Genomic DNA, 19,078 nt, shown 5'->3' on the forward strand with positions numbered 1-19,078 from the left:
TGCAGGTCTTCCAAGAATACCAGACAACATGAAATTCTTCTCTTCTGGAAGCAGAGAAGGTTCGTGTTGAATGTCTATAGCCAGGACAGCAGAATGGTTTGCTTCTCCTGTTGCTGTATGAGCTGTGAGATGATGGAGCAGCAGATTCTATGCATGGTCAATAGCAGCTGCCAGGCAACACACTCCAACACTTCTCAGAGCAGCGACAGAGACCACCTGAACAATTCAAGTCTCTGGCATTGCCAACAGGTCATTTTGCTGTCCAAAGCCATAGAAATGGTACTTAACCTGCAGATAGCAGGGCCCATCTCCACCATATCTGTGTGACTCTCAGTGAACCTTTCTGAGACTTACTGAGACACTAAACATTGACCAAACACATTCTAGCATCAAGCCTGGTACTACACATCAGACCAAGAACCAGACAACTGAAGAAAGATTACACATTGGAACAGGAAGGATACCACTCCTCCCCAGCAGCCCTCCATGTGGATTTCCTTGGCTGCCTCTGAACCCGCAGAGACTGCAGCTTGAGCAAAAAGGGTGTGTAATACAAAGTCTGAAGGTCCTGACACCCCAACTGTCTTTTGCACTTGTCTTTACAAACATGCAATTGTCAAACACAGGTTGTGTGCACACTATTGTCAAAAGTAGGGTTAAGTCAAGAAGATTGTTCTGTCCTGAAAAACAAGTTCACAAAGCAAGCTACACAATTTCTTGTGAATTTGTGCACCCGTGAAGTCCCTCAGGGGGGATTTTGCTGGCTGTCTCCAGGCTCACAAGAACAGGCAAACCACAACTGGTACAGCTGCATTAAAAATGCACGCTGGAAACTGCTGCAAGGTAATGGCTTTTTTTTTCCTTTTTGCCTTTTTTTTCTTTCCCTATTTCCCAGTGTGTAACAAATGATATTCCCATTCTGGTAACACCACCATAATAATAAATAGCCAGTAAGATCCCTGTGGGGTATTGTTCTCTTAAACTTCTGTTGCATTATACACCTACACATAAATTAAGTACAAAATTTTCTCGGAGATCCCAACCTGCAAAAAAGCATTAGAGGTGACCATGACTAGCAATTTTTGGACAACAACTATTACAAAAAAAAACCCAAAAAAACCAAAACAACCCCCTCGCACCCACAAAAAAAAAAAAAAAAAGAAAAAGAAATAAAGCCATGCCTGGTAACCCCCATAACATGCTATGCTGTAAGCGTACATTTGACAAGTGGGAAATGGGAAGACTGTGGTGGAAAAGCATCTACGTTCTTAAAAAAACCTCCTAAATCAGGCAATATAATCCAAGGAGATGACTGGCTTGCAGTCCATCCAGGAGCCAGGCTCCCCACGGTATGGGTCCAAGGGGTCCATCCAATGCTGTAGGAAGGCTGGAGAGCAGCACCCCTACAGCACTGCTCAGGAGCCTTGTGTCAGCTGAAATGGGGCTCCTGGGCAGGGGGGAATGGAGTTCCCAGCAGAGGATGCTAAGGGCCAGTATGGCCTGTTTAGTGCACTCAGGACCCTGCAGAAGGAAGGATTATTTTCTTTAAGAAACTTTGCAAGAAAACACAAACAAATTAAGTTTTAAAAAGCTGGAAAAGCTAGTTTTTAAAAAATGTTTTACTGAATTTGCTGCTTGCAAAAAGACTTAAATAATTACTTACACTTCTGTGCATAGAGTTGTCTTCAAGGATCTTATTCTTAGCTATCAAAACACACTTTATTTTAATAATTTTATTTGGCATGTAGAAGAGCTATTAGACATTTTAGGGGGAGAAAAAAAAAAACCAAACCAAAAAAAAAACCAACCCCCAAAAAAAACCAGACCAAAAATTAAATTTGGCCAATGCCTTGGGGAAAAAAACAAAGACAAAGAAGCATCTATCTGGTTTGTGTTTGCATCTTTCTCCTACCACACAGTCATGGTTTTTAGTTAAACCATTATATATATGTTTAATGTATATTTGAGCTAGAAATGCACTCCACACATATTTTCATCAGGCTAAAAATCTGATTAAAAATTTAATCTGATTTAGATTGATATTAAATTAAATTTAGATTAAAATTAAAATTTTAGATTTTCTAACATTTTAGAGATTGATTTTCCAAGAAGGCTCAACAACAGAGGTAGTTCTGAAAGATATCACAAATTCACGGTTTCCATAGATGCCAAGTCAAGTCCCATATTATTAAATATTCACCATGTTCATTTTGGTTTGAACTGCCTATGATTATGGGATCTGGTGATTTATACTTCTGTATTTCCAATAGCAATGATTTCTATGACCAGTAATGATAAGTTTTATAACAAGTTTTAGAACCTAATAACTCAAGTTGGAAAACACAAGACTACTGGTCAACTGCATACTTAAATTTCATTGCCATTGTATTCAGAATTTGTATCCAGATTATTTTATGCATTCTACTGATTGTCAATGAAAAGTACTTAGTAGCAATTGTTAACTGAACTTTTTAAAAGGGTTGTTTAGATTACAACCTGGTATAGTTTCACATCTTTTTTGAGATCAAATTCTTTCCAAAAGGACTTTATCTGATTTTACTGCCAAATACATTTTAGTTCTTAGGGACACAACAGATGCAGATATAATGAGATAACCTAATTTTATTTTTTATTACTGTATTTGTTTTCACTTTACACTAGTTATTAAAATGTACTTTGTTAAAACTCTCTGAAATACTACACTGCTCTTATCCTGCTTTATTGGACAACCTTACGAGCTATTTTATTCCCAGTTCTTAAGAAGATCTGCTTTTTCATAAACTCTTAATTTTTGAACATCTATTATCCCTTAAGCATTTGCTCATAGCTTTGGCACTGAGCACGAAACCCAGCCCCAAATAAATAAAGTAATTGTCATATGGTTTGAGATAATTGCTGGAACTCAGCAGAAAATGGATACTGTGACAATATGTAATCCTGCTGGCAATGTATTCCAGCTGGGGAGAAGTGTTTTTAAAATCTTAATTTCATTTAGATTGCACGTTTTGGGGTTTGGGGTTTTGTTGGAACTATGGGATTTTTTAAGCTTTTTATACCAGATCTACTCTTATTTCAGATGGCGTATTTCATTATGTGTGTGTATGAATGCAGGGAGATAAGAAGTAACTTCTCAGGAAGAAGCAATCACCAGGATCTTGGACTACACACGAGGGCTACTCATTCATTGAAAAATCTTACCAATGATCACCTGTTTTTTAATACTACTTCTACTAAAAAGATCATTAAGATGATCTGAGTGAAAATACATCCATTTGATTCTTTACAGAATAGTGTGCAACCTGTTCCGTTGCAACTGTTAAGGGTAAAGTTGTGTAAGAGAAAACAGCACTGCTGGTTTGCCTTGTCCTTGATTTTACACTCTGGGTGAACTAAAATCTTCTGAAGAGAGGGGGAGATTGCTCCTGTCTTAAGAGTTAAGTTCTCTGTTTTATCTTTTAGTGTCACAAAATGTCTATATGCTTTGTAGCCTTACAGTTTTAAAATCCTATTAATATTTTGGGAGTTCCTAAAGATAGGGCCAAATTTGGAGCTCCTGACACCTGGTGAAAAGGTGGTGTTTAATGTGTCTCAAGTATTCAGCTTTTGTTAACTTGTTGCTTTATTATTTTTTTTGAACTATAATTGAACACTTTGGGCTGATACAGAACTGGCCTCATTATTTCATAACCTTCTCTCCATACACTTGAGTGCCGTTACTCTGGTCTTTGTTACAGAATCACAGAATGATATGGGATTGGAAGGGACCTCTGGAGGTCATCTAGTCCAACCCCCTGCCAAAGCAGGTCTACCTGGAATTGCACAGGAATGTGTCCAAGCATGGACACATCTCCAGAGATGGAAACTCCACCACCTCTCTGGGCAGCCTGTTCCACTGCTCTGCCATCCTCAAAGTAAAGAAGTTCCTTCTCATATTTAGATTTAAGATTTTTTTTTTTTTTTAATTTAGCAAAGCATTATAGTATTGTCACTTGCAAAAAGTTGCAGAATACTGTCAGAAAACAGCTTCTGCTTTCTTTAATCTCATGATACAGACTACATCTTCCAAAAACAACGGGAACACAAAGAAGAATTAAGATCTGATTCTTATTTTCATTTTCTTTTGCACGGTTTTTAAATTCCTCTATGTAAATGAATTATATCTCAGACTACGTGTCTGAATATGTCCAGCCAGTAACTGAAGTTACCAGTCCATGAATAATTTTTTTCACAGTCATATTCGGAAGACTGAAAGATGAGCATTACTTCAGTCAAATGCCTTTGCTGAATCTATCTTTTATGAGATAAGACAGCTTACTAGAATGCTTTTAAGAAAAAAAAAAACAAACCAACAGATATGTCTATGGCAATAAAATACCAAAACTGTCTTCAAATAGCATTAATGCAATACAACAATTTGACAGTGAAAACAAAGAGCAGAATAACTACATCTCATTTATTTACCATTGGAAAATGGTTTCCTCAGTCATATGATTGAATGTCAATTCCATGCTGTTTACTTCTGTATTTTGTACCAAATACTTAATAAGATACCTTTTTGGAGAATACTACAAAACCAGTTCATGACTACTCTCCTACATGCAAAACATACTGTAAGAAGATATTTAAATGAGGCAGGATGAACTTTACCTTTACATGGTTTCATCAAAGTTGTTACTATAAACCTAAGCTGATAAATTTGCCAGTCACACTGAAGTTTGCCTGTAGTTCAATGTAAGATTGCCAAAAAAAGGACTGTTCAATAACCAATGTAGCATATGAACGCAGAGACTAATTTTCAGGGTGAAATCTCCACAAGACAAGTGGCTTGGGAAGTGCTTCTTGTACATAGAAGACAAAAAGCAGCAAGCCCCAGTCTCATGCAGTTTTGCTTACTTAATGGTAGCAATTGAAGGTAGCAAGGAAGGGAAAGCTGTGTTGAGAGTATACTCCTTATCCAGTCAATCAAGGTACATAGTTTTAGTCCCAAAGGAGTCTAAAGAGGTCTGTATCATTGTATTAACTGCTGATCAAGTTAAGAAGAACCTTTTTTGAAATAGAAAAGTAGTTTCATTATGATTTCACCAAAGATATTTTTGCACTTCCAAATTTGTTTCATAAACAATTATAAAGATCTGTAATGGAGTTTGTTTGCAAATAAAATGCCCTACTGGAATTACAAATTTTATCCAAGACTCTAAAGTACAATGTTCAATTTTATATTGCTTTAACAGAAAAGTTTTTCAGATTCACACATATGAAATTGAAATGAATTTAAAACATTAATCTGAGACACGTGACAGTCCCAATTTGGAACAAAATCAACTTGACCTCTCTGAAATGCCATGTCACAAGTCATACAAAGTCTATTTTAAACTCTGTATCTGCAAATTTAAGGCAAGTGAGTAGGCTTTTCACGAGTCAGAAGGGTTTGGTCAAACTATGTTGCATGGGGTTTAAATTAAGGAAGTTCAATCTTCAGTATAATTAAAAGAAGTTATTTTTATGGTGATATGACCAAGACGACTTTTTTTTTTTATTTTTCATTTCAAAAGTACTTGTAAATTAACCTGTTTTTTTCAATACCTTCTTTCTGCTTTCAGCTATCCATACTAAACTCCAGGTGTCTCTAGCCACAAGCCATTATCTTGGCATTTTACATGGAAGCATTAACTCATAGTATTTGCCTGCACAAAATACACATATCCTATGTGTTACTGAACTAAGAGATTAACTGCTACTGAGAAGTTAATGTAATTTAAAAACCTATGACAGGAATGCCATTTTTGCCATTGCAAGACTGATAAATGGGTCTCAGTAATATTTGCTACTTAGAAGAAAGGCAATGGCTGACAGAAGGAAATAAATTTATTCAATGACTTCTTTCTTTTAAGCCTCTGATGCTAAAAACAAAATAAAAAACAACCAACCAACCAAAAAAACCAACAAAAAAACCTTGCACACAAACAAAAAAAAACCCAAACGAACAAAAACCACACATCAACACCACCGCCCCTGCAAAACCGAAACAAAAACACCGGGCTAAATTTAGAAGTGTGAAAATTCATAGTTATTTCTGATAGAAAAATAGTGATATGTAAATCTCTAAATCCAAAGGACTTCTCTCAAAGTTGAAGGAAAGAAGCAAACCAGAGTATGAAAACATTTAAGGTGAAAAGCTGCTACAGAATAGACATTAAGAAGAATAAATCCTATCTTGTTGCTTCAGAAAAGTGAAGAATTTGTTAGGGATCCCTATACTAACAGCGCTAGTAAACAGCACTCTGAGAAACAAAACAATTAAATTCCCCAAATTCATTCTCAAAATGCCTTCAAGTTAAACATGTCAAAAGAAGAGATCTCTGTTACTGGAAAATTGGAGAAAAGTTAAAAAATCAAGAGCGTGTTCAGTGTCAAAAAATCTTCTTAAATGAGACTGTGGTGAATATGGGGGTTTTTGAACCAAAAAATCCCACAAAAAAAAAACCAGCAACAAAACCAACCAATCAACCAAAACTACCAACAACAACAACAACAAAAAAAAAAAATCAAACACAGGACATTTAGAAGACAGATGCTTACAAGTCAGCTTTCTGTATTTATATTTAGTGCTGACTTGTAAGCATGTAATCATTGAATGTAATCAAAGTAAGCAATATCATACATTGTAATTCTAGAGTGGAATTTAATTTAAGCCATCCAGCTAGGTATCTGACACAATTTTTCCAGGCTTTTTCTGTAGTCTACACAGTAACTCCAAAGGGCTATTCACCTAGTCTTAAAACACCCTGCTGTTGTTTGACAGTAAATCCAAGCATTTTAAGGCATATCCTGTTCTATAAGAAACAGATGTACTAGCAGCATTTTATATCATGTGACAGCAATTTCCAAAAAAAAAATAATCAACCTTCCAAATACTTAAAACATATTTATAGGTTAGTTCTGCACTGGTTGCCTTGTAATGCTCCACAAGTGCTCTGTATTGTGTGCTGTTTAATTAGTCAGAACTGTGACTGCATAGTTAGGCCTGAGCAGCATGCAGTCTGTAATGCTGAGTGACTCAGTAGTGCAGCTATTAACGATGAAATAATGGCCCACGATAGATGATTACAGATCCTTCCTTTCTGCATGAATGATGAATGGCACCTGAACTGTTAAAGCTGGCAGAGAGGAAACTTCCCTTTAATACCAGATTCAAAGGCCCTTGAAATCTAAGGAAATAATCTCATCAACTTCAGTAGAATCTGCTCTGATATTACACACTTCACGTATATTAAAGGGACTAAAAGCTTATTTTAAGCACACACAATTATTATCACCCAGGTTTTTGTACTTTAATGTTCCCACACAACATTTTTCAGTTCTCTTTCTGTGTCTTTGGCTCTTTCAGCTACTACTTTCAGCTTGGTGAAATGAAGCAATGTCAGCTGAAGAAAATGTTTTATTATGCTTAATACTTCTGTCTGACCCTGAGATATACAGCTCATGTCTTTGGCAAATACACACTTGTTCCTTATCTTTCTCCTTCGCTTTTCTTGAAGGTCTAATTTTCTATTTTGTGGAGAATTTACTGACCAAATTAAGTTACTGCTGATTTTATTGGTGTTTTTCCAGTATGTATTGGGCTTCTTAGGCTTTATCTCTGACAGCTCAGAGAAAATATGCTGTAAGAGGTTACTTCCTGTTTGCGTATCGCTTTTGGCCTGTTGTCAAATTTTCGTTCTTCTCTTAATTTAAGAGAAGAAAGCTGGCATCTGTTCTCTAGCTACATTATTCAATCTGTTCATCCCATTCAAACATGTTTCAAAATCCTCATATTGCAATCCTACTGGTGAGTCCCCAGAGGTTGTTGATTTTCTTTTAAATGTACGTTCAAAGTTTTAAAATATTGCGCTTTATTACACATCTTGGTTTTCAGGCTTTATGGGCTCTGCTTTCTATTGTGTTCCTTCACTGTCATCTCAAAGGAGACTGCAGAAACTAAGACATTTTATATATATATGAGGAGATTCCATAGTCAGAGTTTGCAGACATCCAACAAGAAAATGATACACTACACATCAAAGACAATACCAGACCAAAGGTCTGCTCTGCCTAGTGATGAGGCGTGAAGTCATAAGTAGTGGCATTTATTTCTTTGTTTACATTAGATGTATAAAACACGGTGTACTTTCAGTAGTCCTAGATACATGATGGTGGTGGAAAGTAGAGAAGCATGAGCAGGCTGATCTCCCTTATTTTGTCCCAAATCCATCTTTTCTCTTCTGCTTCTCAGGGTAATGCACAATTGTACTAACTTAGAAAATTTATCCTTGACAACCATAAAAAACTCTGCAGTGTTTCTTAGAAGCTCAGCATAAAATAGTTTCCTTCATATTAATTGCTTGTGGAAAGAGATTATGAATGTTAAAATTGCAGAAATAGTTCTACCACTTCAGATAACAAAATCTGTTTTTTTCTCTCCAAAAAAGACAAGCAAACATAAAGAAACAAAGAAAACAGACCAACTGAGGCAATGAGCAAGAAATTCTCATCTTGACTCCCTTCTTCCCATACCTTGATTTTTACAAAATTATTAACAACTTTGATGCCTTGTAATGGATTGTCTTGGGCAGCCCTAGATAGGGACAATTCTAATAGTACCAGCTGTAATACATAATACTAATTAAATTACAATTTTCTTTCTAATATTTATATAACTTTTTAGCATCTCTAGGCATTGCTTCTTCCCCTTCCCTCTCTCCTCCCCCCTTTACTTTGGTGAAGTATGCTATCTTACCTTTAATCTACACTACCATATAAAAATTAATTTTCTGTGTATATTGGATGATTTTTAAGAGACAAATTCCAATTATGCCACTTTATCAATGGTGAACATTTTCACTCATTAAATAAATGACAGGTGCAGAATTATGTATGAACAGTTGATAAAATGAGATCAAAACCTGTAAGGAACTGATAAGAAGTTTAATCCAGTTTTTAGAAACAGATTTTTAGTTTAAGGATTAAGAAAATAATATAAAAAAGAAATCATTCAAGGTCTTAAAAAGGTTTGAACATAAAATATCTGTTGTCATTGAATAACATTCCTCTTGAGATAAAAGGACCAATAAGCCAGTTAAATACTCTTGCCCAATTTCATGAAATGGCAAGAGGACAGTAAAAGCAGATACCTCCCCTGTGTGAGCTTTCTGTTTGTTAATTACACTGTAGCTAAAGTATGCAGACACCATCTGTTTCCCTCAGACAACATTATATACTCAAAGAAAGTATATGAAAGCTTGAAACAAAGTTGCACTGAGTTATCTTCCTCTTTCCTTCATGTTCTCAAATGTATTTCTTTCCTGGTTACTAATAAAGTATGTCCATATAGCAACAGTGTAATTTGTGTGATTATTTATAAATTATTTTTTAAATATTTAGTTAGGAAAGAAACATTTTAAAAATCCCTGTGATTCTAATTCCAAACTGCGCAACATCAAGTATTTGAGAAGGATCACTGTGACTTTGTGAACCTGGACTGAAGAGTAAGAGAAATGCTGAGGCAGTAACACTCCATGTGTCATCATTAGATCTCAACAGACTGCAAGAGCATAGAGAATTAAAGAAAATACCTATCCTTTCAGGCGAAACTCTAAAACCTCTTTTCAGATAAAGCACTGGAAGTACATCAGTACCTGCTTTATGGCTTTACTCCCACGTCCTATCCATTTTTCCTTGCAACTCCATTCTTATTCTACATCAGTTTCTTTTCCACTCACCCTAAATGACTACCTGAATAAGCTCAGTGCATAAAGCTCTCCCCATTCCCTTTTTGGCCTCCACATTAAATAAAGAAGCATGTCTGAGGCTGAAAAGCAGACATATGAGACTCTCCCAAATAGGCTTTGGAAGGGGTAAGGTGGTAAAGTGTTAAAAAATATCTTGGAATTAAGGAATTAAAAACTATTCATGGGGTCAAAAACCAGCAGATGGAGCAGAGGCACTCTTTCACTACAGATTTAATATTTTTTACTTTGTCCTCTTATTTACATACTTCACTTTTCCTTCCAATTACTGTGTGTGAACATGTGTTTTTGTCAAACACATAGAAAGAATGAGGGCAGGAGAAAAGGACTAGTACAACTACCAAGCACAGGAAGGAGAATAATGTAGCTAATGTTATCATTAAGAATCTCTGTGTCAACCCATGTTGGAAACATTGCTCTTGCTAGACAAAATTATGATATCAGATCAGATCTTGCTAACCTTGAAAAAAATATATATAAATTTCACTGACCAGAAAAAAAACCCAAAACATCCATGTGGATCACACTCAATGATTTCTTCTGTATCAGCACTAAAATTGTCTGTCTAAAGGGATTTAATAACTGGTAAGTAACTGTTTAGATTTGTCACCATGCTCCCTGTAATAAGATGAAATACTGCCAGAAGGCAAAATGGAGAAGAACACTGCTGTTCCTGTAGTGCTACTTCTCATTTCATGCTATACAAGAACAGCAGGAATGAAAACTCTGCACAGATGTCTCTGAAAGCAGAAACTCTTATTGATTAGAAAAGGTTGTAGCCTTTTTTTTTTCTTAAGATAAAAATACAGATTTACACCAAATCTATACATCTGTACACAATTCCTTCCCTAACAAAGTCAGAAATGTTGTCACTGACTTCAGTTGTTTCCAGTACTACAGGTAGCTGTGAGTGAAGCATCTTATAAAAAAAAAAAAAATTAAATTAAATTCATGCACTTACTTGAAAACTGTATGGCAAATCCAGACTTGCTGATATAAAAATCTGTGTCAAACTGGATAGTTACTATGTTGAGCGTACTGTGAATCCCTTCAGGAACAAGGGATCCACTAATTTCTTTGAGCAACATCTCATTCTCAGGTGGACCATCCCAAACTCGTAGAATGTCATGGGATGCCTCAGTGTCAAAAGCAAGAAACTGGAGGCTGTAAAAACACCATAATTTTACTGTCAGCTTTCATAATACTCAACAACATATCTTTAGGAACAAAACTAAACCAAAAAAGCAAATAAACTTTGATTTCCAAGGGTGATTTCCCATAATCTTACACACCTCTACCTTTGGATGCATAAAAATACAATGCCAAAATTCATTTGAAATAAAAATTCTTTTGCAACTAATATTTTTTTTTTCTAATGTGAAATAAATATATTGCTTTAGCCACTCAAGTAATCTATAAATATCCACACAATCTTTTCAGAAAATAGTTTTGGGGTTTTATAATAAAATATTGTGCATCACATTCTCATCAAAACAAATTAAATAGAACTGTAAACTCATGCAATTAGCGATATAGTGTGAATAAATGTCTAATAAAGAGAACTACTGAAACAGTCATCTTTTTTTAAATACTGACTCTTCCACTAAACAGTTCTGCTGACTCCAGCACATTTTACTTTGTACATACTCAATCTCGTAACTTCAGTATTAAAATAGTATTCACATTAGATATTTTTAAAACAGATTTCCAGTTAACATTTATAGTTTATATATATGTAAACACATATAAATACATGATTTTTAAAAAAAAAAGAATCTGCATTTCACAAAATTATAACCGATTTCAAAGCCTGACCTTCATCAGACAATGTTTTTTTGAAAAACAGATAGTTTCAACTCAAACCTACATATTCAAATTTAGAATGCCAAAAATACTGACCTTGAGCTGCATCTTAAATTTTAAATCCTAAGTCCCTTTTCTTCTCCACTGTACAGGTAAAACTTAATAAAAATATTATATAAACAGAAATATTTGTTATAATTTTAAGATTTGTTTTCAGTACCTGACAATATTTCCTGGGTCTACTTCAATCACCCACATGCACCGCAGGTTGTTGTCATAGGGAAAAGGATAGCCAGGAGATAAGATTCTTCCTGATGATTCTCCTTTGAAACGGCCTCCACATTCAGCTAATAAAAAGCAACATTACATAAAGTGTTACTTGTAATTCATTACAGATGGTCTTCCAGCTAATCAGCTGAGCAGTTTATACATCTACTCTCTTGCTGAATAAGTAAAACAACTAAATGGACTGTATGGCCTAAAATTGTAAGACAATATAAAAAGGATCAGAAGTGCCCGTGGAAAAGGACCTGTAAATGTGACTTTATTTGAATATTTTTGTATTTTCCTTTGGCACTTAAGTTTTCTCTAGTAATTTTGAATACGCCATAATAATTAAAAAACGTACCATTATATAAGGAAAGGAACATGGATTGTTATGTACAAAAAAACCCCACCAAACCTAACCAAGAACAAGTCACCATAAACCAGTAGAATTGAATTAAGAAAACTAAACAAATTAGTAAGCAAAAAATAAAATACATTTAAAAAAAAAGACAGGAAACATAGAAATATATTAAATAAGCGGGCTATTCAGAGAGAAAGTCAGCCTTTCAGCCCAGGAAAAAAAAAAAAAAAAAAAAGAGTTGTAAAATCTGTCCTCACAGTGAAGCTATAGTATTTCTTAGAGGATAACAGATGGTAAGTAGCTCCCTCTTAGGTGGCCTCAGCCAGTCATTAGGCAAAGCTGAATATTTCGTAATCTTAATATCTAATCTTTGAGAAAACCTGATTTTTTTAATGTAGATCCCTGAGGCCTTTAAAATCCTCCTATTTCACTTTCCTTCCTTTTAAAGTCTCTCTAATAGTTTCTCTCTTGTGAAGTGCAAAGCCAAAATAATGCTTTGATTAGATCTCTTGGTAAAGTTAAAATGCAGTTTTATTTTGATTTAACATCACCTAAAATATTTAATAGATTTATTACCTTAGGATCTGTAAGTTCTGTGATAAAATATAATTGAAATGCTACTCCTGATGGATTTTCTGACAAAATAAAAGCAAATTTGCAGAGACAGGTGGCCTTTCATATCTTTTTTAAGCACTTTGCCAATCTGTTAATTCCTAAATACTCTTTAAAAAAATCTTTCATAATTATTCATCTAGGAGGATAGCATAATCTATTATTCTTCCAGTAGAGTAATGTTACACATAGAGTATACTATAAAAAAAAATTACTTACTGACAAACTGAATGAAATTAAAAATTAATTATATTTCATCCAGGGCCACTGAACAACTTTTATAATTCTCACAGAGGATAACCAGCTTGCTCTTTTATTATGATTTTTGAAGGTTCCTTCTCTCTCCCCAGTGGCTTATTTCTCCAGCAAGTTCCAGCTCCCCAGTTGTGCTGGTTGCTGAATCAGCTGTGCAAGTGACTACAGATTGCTTACTATGAAGACAATCCTAACTAAGAATCTTAATTTTATCTCCAAGTGTCAATGTTAAAGTTTCTAAGGATATCAAGTTAAAGGAAATATATTATACCACATTTCTTCCTGCAAATTCCATGGATAGTATGTTGTATTGTGACATCTACTTTTACGATTACTACAACTGCTTGAAAACACTTTTGCTATCATCTTGACAATGTTACATTTTCCATAAAATGATACTAAAACAAGCAGAGTAGCGCTTTTAAGCCAATTTCTGATAGTAGCAGCAAATTAAAGTGTCTGTTGAGCTATGTATCCAGTTTGGGGCCCCTCACTACCAAAAAGACATAGAAGTGTTGGAGCATCTCCAGAAAAGGGCAACGAAGCTGGAGAGGGGTCTGGAGAACAAGTCTTATGAGGAGAGGCTGTGGGAGCTGGGGTTGTTTAACCTGAAGAAAAGGAGGCTGAAGGGAGGCCTTATTGCTCTCTGCAACTACCTGAAAGGAGGTTGTAGAGAGGTGGGGGTCGGTCTCTTCTCCCAAGTAACAGGCGATAGGATGAGAGAAAACAGCCTCAAGTTACTCCAGGGGAGGTTTAGATTGGATATTGGGAAAAATTTTTACCCTGACAGGGTTATTAAGCACTGGAACAGGCTGCCCAGGGAAGTGATTGTCACCATCCCTGGAGATATTTAAAAGATGGTGAGACATATGTTTAATGACATGGTTTAGTGATGTTTTTTGTCAGTGTTAGGCTTATGGCTGGACTAGATGATCTGAGAGGTCCCTTCTAACCTAAGCAAATCTGTGATTCTATGTTGCTCATAAATATCCAGGAAATATTTTTATTTGTACATGCCAGCCTAAAATATTTAATGCAAAGTATCACTCTTTTCACAGATTCTCAGGGTTAGGATGAACAACCTGTAAACCCTAAAAAAATCTTGTAGTGGGCTGGGACCAAGGTCTTGTAAGCACGAAACTTGAGCGCATAGAGCTATCTGACTCATAGACAAGTACTCTGGAAACAAGGGGCACCAGTGTCGCAAAAACAATCTTTTTTTTTTTTCTCCCAATTTTCTTCCATAGCAAAGAAGCTTAGTTTCAATCTGATTCTAATTAAAAGTGGATCTTGAAAGAAGGATTCCTATAAACCAGAAATGTTAGAACAGTTTTACTGCTGATTCATCTTCACCTCCTGCTATTTAAGCCATTACTGAATTTAAAGTCTCAAAAACCGACTGCTTTGATCACAGATGAGAAAGAGATGTTCAGACTCAGACTTTAGTTTGGACATATTACAGAGATACCTAAAAGAGATCTCAGTCCTGTATAAAAACCTTTGTGTGGCAATTTCGCTGTCTTCTTTGAGGAACCTTTCTAATCTGAGCATTCCTTTTCTTACTGATCTTGTGCATTTCCTAACTGCCCTTCTGCCTCCCAGTTCTCTTCTAGCCAATTATTTACTCATGTTATATCATCACTAAGACTTCATTTAGTCTTTTACTACATATTTTTTCAGCCCAAGACACCAACTGATACGTAAGACATGTTATAGAATTCATACTTCATCCCTCCAAGAGTATTTTAAAGAATCTGCAGTGATCCCTAATTAACATTAAAAACTAGAAAATATCATTATTTACAATTGGCATTCAAAACCTTTTTGACTTCTTAAGCTTTTCTGAACAAAATCTCACTTGTGTTTATTCTTGTAAATCTATTCAGCCAAAGCTGGTTGGGATGGATAGTAGGGTTAATACAGACAACAGATTTACAGCTGTTTAACTCTCTCTGGATGCAAGTATCATGTTGTACTACTTGGCTATGGAGAAATACCTAACTGAAATAACAAAGCCAGTATAAATAATTCTGAATTTCATTTAAATGACATCATCTATGTACTTTTATTTGCTTAAGGAAGAGCAATACGTACAAACGCATGCTGTTCTAAACTGGATGAATAAGTAACCTCCCTGGGAATAGCAGATTAATAGATAAGTTTAGAACAAGCTTAATTTAACACTCAAAAAGTTTATACTACAGATTGATTCACATTCTAAATACATACACTTATACAGAACATTTTGGAAAAATTGTAATAGAATTTTCACAAAGAGTCTGGTGCTAGTGCAAAACCTAGCTGCAATTTTTTTGAAGGATAGTGATTTGAGTTGGATGGTCTACCAGTACTGAAATTAAAAAAAAATAAAAAAATTAAAACCTTGAGTATATGCAGCACACCATCATTTTTAGCAGACATTCAGTTTCACATTTCAGTCTATTGACATTTTTTGTTAGTTTGTATCAGCTCTGAATCTGGCTCACTTCCTAATCCAAAGGTTGCTAACCTGTACCTTTTGAGCTGTTTACATGTAATTTGGAGAGGAATTGCTGAATAATTAAATCCAGGAACCTCCCTCCAAACAGCCTCTGTCATGTAGGGGACATGTGACAACAGTATTTATCTCCCATCTGTGAGCCATTCTAGCGACTCCCTTCCAGTAGACCTTCTAGATTTTAACTATATGAGGGTTTAAATATTTGCTTAGAATACGAGAATGTTGAATCTCCCACAGTTAGTGTAAATAGTGCACAGTACATAATCTAGATAATCAGTAAAAAAACTGAAGGAGTAACTTTTGACATATTTACTTTGGTCTGTTTTAAAACGAAGCAAGAACTCACTCCTGTATATATAATCTGGGTGTTACTATGGTGATACATTCTATGACTAGACAATGATACTATGCTATGGGGAGTTGGACTAGATGGTCTCTAGAGGTCCATTCCAACTCTGACAATTCCATGATTCTGTGACTTTTAATGCTTAATGGAACAGAAAATGTAATTTGTCATTCAAACTTTTAATTTCAATATTTTGGCACCTTCACATTTTATTTGCTCTTTTTGTTTCTACTTCCATCATATGTTCTTTGTACACCTCGTATTTTCTAGTTGCACATTCCAATGCCATGGTTTCCCCCTAATACTTCGGTGTCATATATCCTAAATCATGTAGAAATTAAAGCTTATCACCAAATTGGAATTTAAGCATTTATTTCATAATTACTACTATAAGAGAGCTGTTCAGTTCTAATTTGTTGCATACTTTTCTTAGGGCTTTATGTCTTGATAAAGGTATGCATAAGTACGTTGTTTTCTGTCAAATTTAAATCTAGGCACAAAGTCCGATACCCCTTGCTTCCCTACTCACTCAATCCCAATTTCTAAAAGGACATGAAAAAGGAAGAAAATTAGTAGCATATTTAAGTCTTTTTTTTTTTCTCTCTCCTATAGAAGAAATTGAGCCTGTAGGCACCTGCACAACGTATAAAGGTATTGTAAGACTGTAATAACATGTATAATATTGTGTTACTCATACCAGTCACGTTATAGAAGCCAAAATACAATATAACTACATATCTCTTCATATCTTTAGGTTTTTCTTTTGATTTGTCTTATAGCATTAATCTGTTAATATACGAAAGCTATTTAGATACAAATAGAAAAAATAAACAAACAAACAAAAAAAAAACAACAAAAAAAAATGAACTAGTTTTACATCCCCTCATAAAACATGTTGTCCAGAATTTCTGATTAAGGTGATTTATATATTCACTATTTGCTGAATACAACTAGAGTTTCATGCACTAGGCATTTTGGTATGCATGAACGTTCAGTAATTACTATATTTTTTAAACCTAAAAAAGGAAACACCATTCACATAGACTTCTGAGATTTATGCAGACAGATCTGTAAAAGTATGTGTAAATAGACCTGTATACATACAGATCAAATTTTACATAACTCACAATCCTTATAATTTTTTTCTTTCTTATCTTCAGATAATAGTTTAAATAACTTAAAAATATAATAAAATTAAATAATGTAATACCAATACATGATGGCAGAGGATAGTCCCATGCCCTTCTTTCCCCAGTCATACACTTTAGAAGGCTACTTCCATGGAGTGTGTAACCTGGATTGCATCCATAAATTATAGTGCTTCCAGCAAAATGGCCCTGGTCACTGATTTTATAGCCAAACTGTGGCACACCAGGATCCTCACAATGTGAAAGCTCAAAACCTGCAGTAGGAATAAAACATTGTAGTTACAAAATCAAACAGATAAATACATTTATTAAAATAAGATTTTTGGTTTTTCAATGGAAATCAAACACTTTCAGACTTCATGCAACAACATATTTAAGGTTTCTTCTCTGTTTTTAAACAGCATAAGGAGGATAAGTCTATACCCCCCACTTAGAGCATGTAAATCAAACTGTGTCATAACATCTTTTTTCCTAAGAGTCTAATTAAGGACTGAGAAGGAAAGTCATTATCAGTATTAATCAGTTCTAAAATTATATGATAAATTACTAAATGGAAGTTAAAGCAACTGTCCATTTACTTTGATGACAATCTAGTTTGTGAACAGACATTGAAAGGCTCATAAACAAAACTGCACAGCAGATTCCGTTTGCTGTTACTGTCCACAGTAACACTGATGGCACAATAGCACCTACAGCACCAAAGAAATACTGCTACACTCACCAGTCCTTACCTCAATCCTGTGGTTATTAGTCTGTAAATTTAAAAGCCACATGCAGGAAGCAATGCTAATGAACACATAGAGAACTGAAGCCAAACAATAGGGACGTTTTGGAGAATTAAGAGATATGGAACAAGAAGGAAACAAAATGACTCATGCATTATACAGAAACAGGGAAGCATATTGACATTTGGGGAAACATAAACTGTAATTTGGGAGAAAGATTTTCTATTCCAAATAAGGTCTTCTGTTATTAACTGAGAAGCAGTTCAAAACTTCACCTTGTTCAAAACCAAACATATTTTACCAATATCATGCAGCTCAAATTGTTTGTAGGTAAAAAAGGTACATTGTGTTAGATTGATATTTCTATACGTAGGTGATATGGGAGCAAATGAAGGGGTTTTCATATCTATAACCATATTTATATTGTTCAGTGAAGTAATTTACACAGTATTTGTCCATCTGGTCAACAGTTGGTAGCCTTTCACAATCTCTCCTCAGGTACTGAATCATTACTATTAATTGACTGAAAAACTGTTGATTATTTTATTTTCAGACAAACCGCTTCAGGTTGGATAAGGCTGTTTGCTCACATAAAGAAAAAAAAAAAATAAATGGTCAAATGCTTCCCAGTATCTTCCCAGTTCTTCCTTCAGCTCATTTAATGTCTCACTGAAATGAGACACCTGCTAAGGGGCACTCACAAACTCTGAGCTAAGTTTCATTCCTAGCTAAGCTGTTGTTTCCCAGTAGAGTCTGCACTGCAGAAGCTCTAAAAGAGGCTAATGCAATTCCAAAATGAAGAACTATTTTGATATTACCAGGCTGGTTAATTATTGACCAGCTAGAATTCCCTGTCCTCTAAGAAAATTGTTGATCATATTATGTGAAAAGAAGTTAAAATGTACATTGATCCCTCAGATGTCCTCACGCCTGGGATGGCCTGTTTACAGACACAGAACCAACTAGTCTTTTTAACTGATCATCTCCCTCGAGGGTGAACATGTAACTCCATTGCCTAAGGGTAGGGACTAACACCACTTTTGCTGCCCTAAGTGCATTTCAGCTGTGCACACAGTGCTGGCAGTTCCAGCAACAGGATCAAAGGGAAAATGGTGTCTTTCTGGAGAAGCACTGGTATCCAGGGGTATAGTGAAGGGGATCTAAAACGGCAATAGTTGGCTATTTTAGACAACTTGGAGAGCATGAATGCTCACAACATGTCCCTGAAGACAGAGAATGTTTCATTACAGCTTATAGGGATTTTGTTTACTGCTTA

At 35.1% G+C, this 19,078-nt stretch overlaps 1 protein-coding gene across 1 annotated transcript in view; it reads right to left on the reverse strand.

The window, feature by feature from the left end:
- CSMD3 (CUB and Sushi multiple domains 3) overlaps positions 1 to 19,078 on the reverse strand; it is a 600,957-nt gene that overhangs the window by 178,532 nt on the left and 403,347 nt on the right. Inside the window, exons 25-27 of the mRNA XM_014965576.1 lie at positions 17,140 to 17,331; positions 11,809 to 11,935; positions 10,747 to 10,949 (exon numbers count right to left, since the gene is read on the reverse strand). Of these exons, the coding sequence (XP_014821062.1) occupies positions 10,747 to 10,949; positions 11,809 to 11,935; positions 17,140 to 17,331 (522 nt within the window). The remainder of the gene's footprint in view (positions 1 to 10,746; positions 10,950 to 11,808; positions 11,936 to 17,139; positions 17,332 to 19,078) is intronic.

Source organism: Calidris pugnax, unplaced genomic scaffold, assembly GCF_001431845.1.
Source record: "Calidris pugnax isolate Ruff unplaced genomic scaffold, ASM143184v1 scaffold41, whole genome shotgun sequence".
Taxonomy (NCBI): Eukaryota; Metazoa; Chordata; class Aves; order Charadriiformes; family Scolopacidae; genus Calidris; species Calidris pugnax.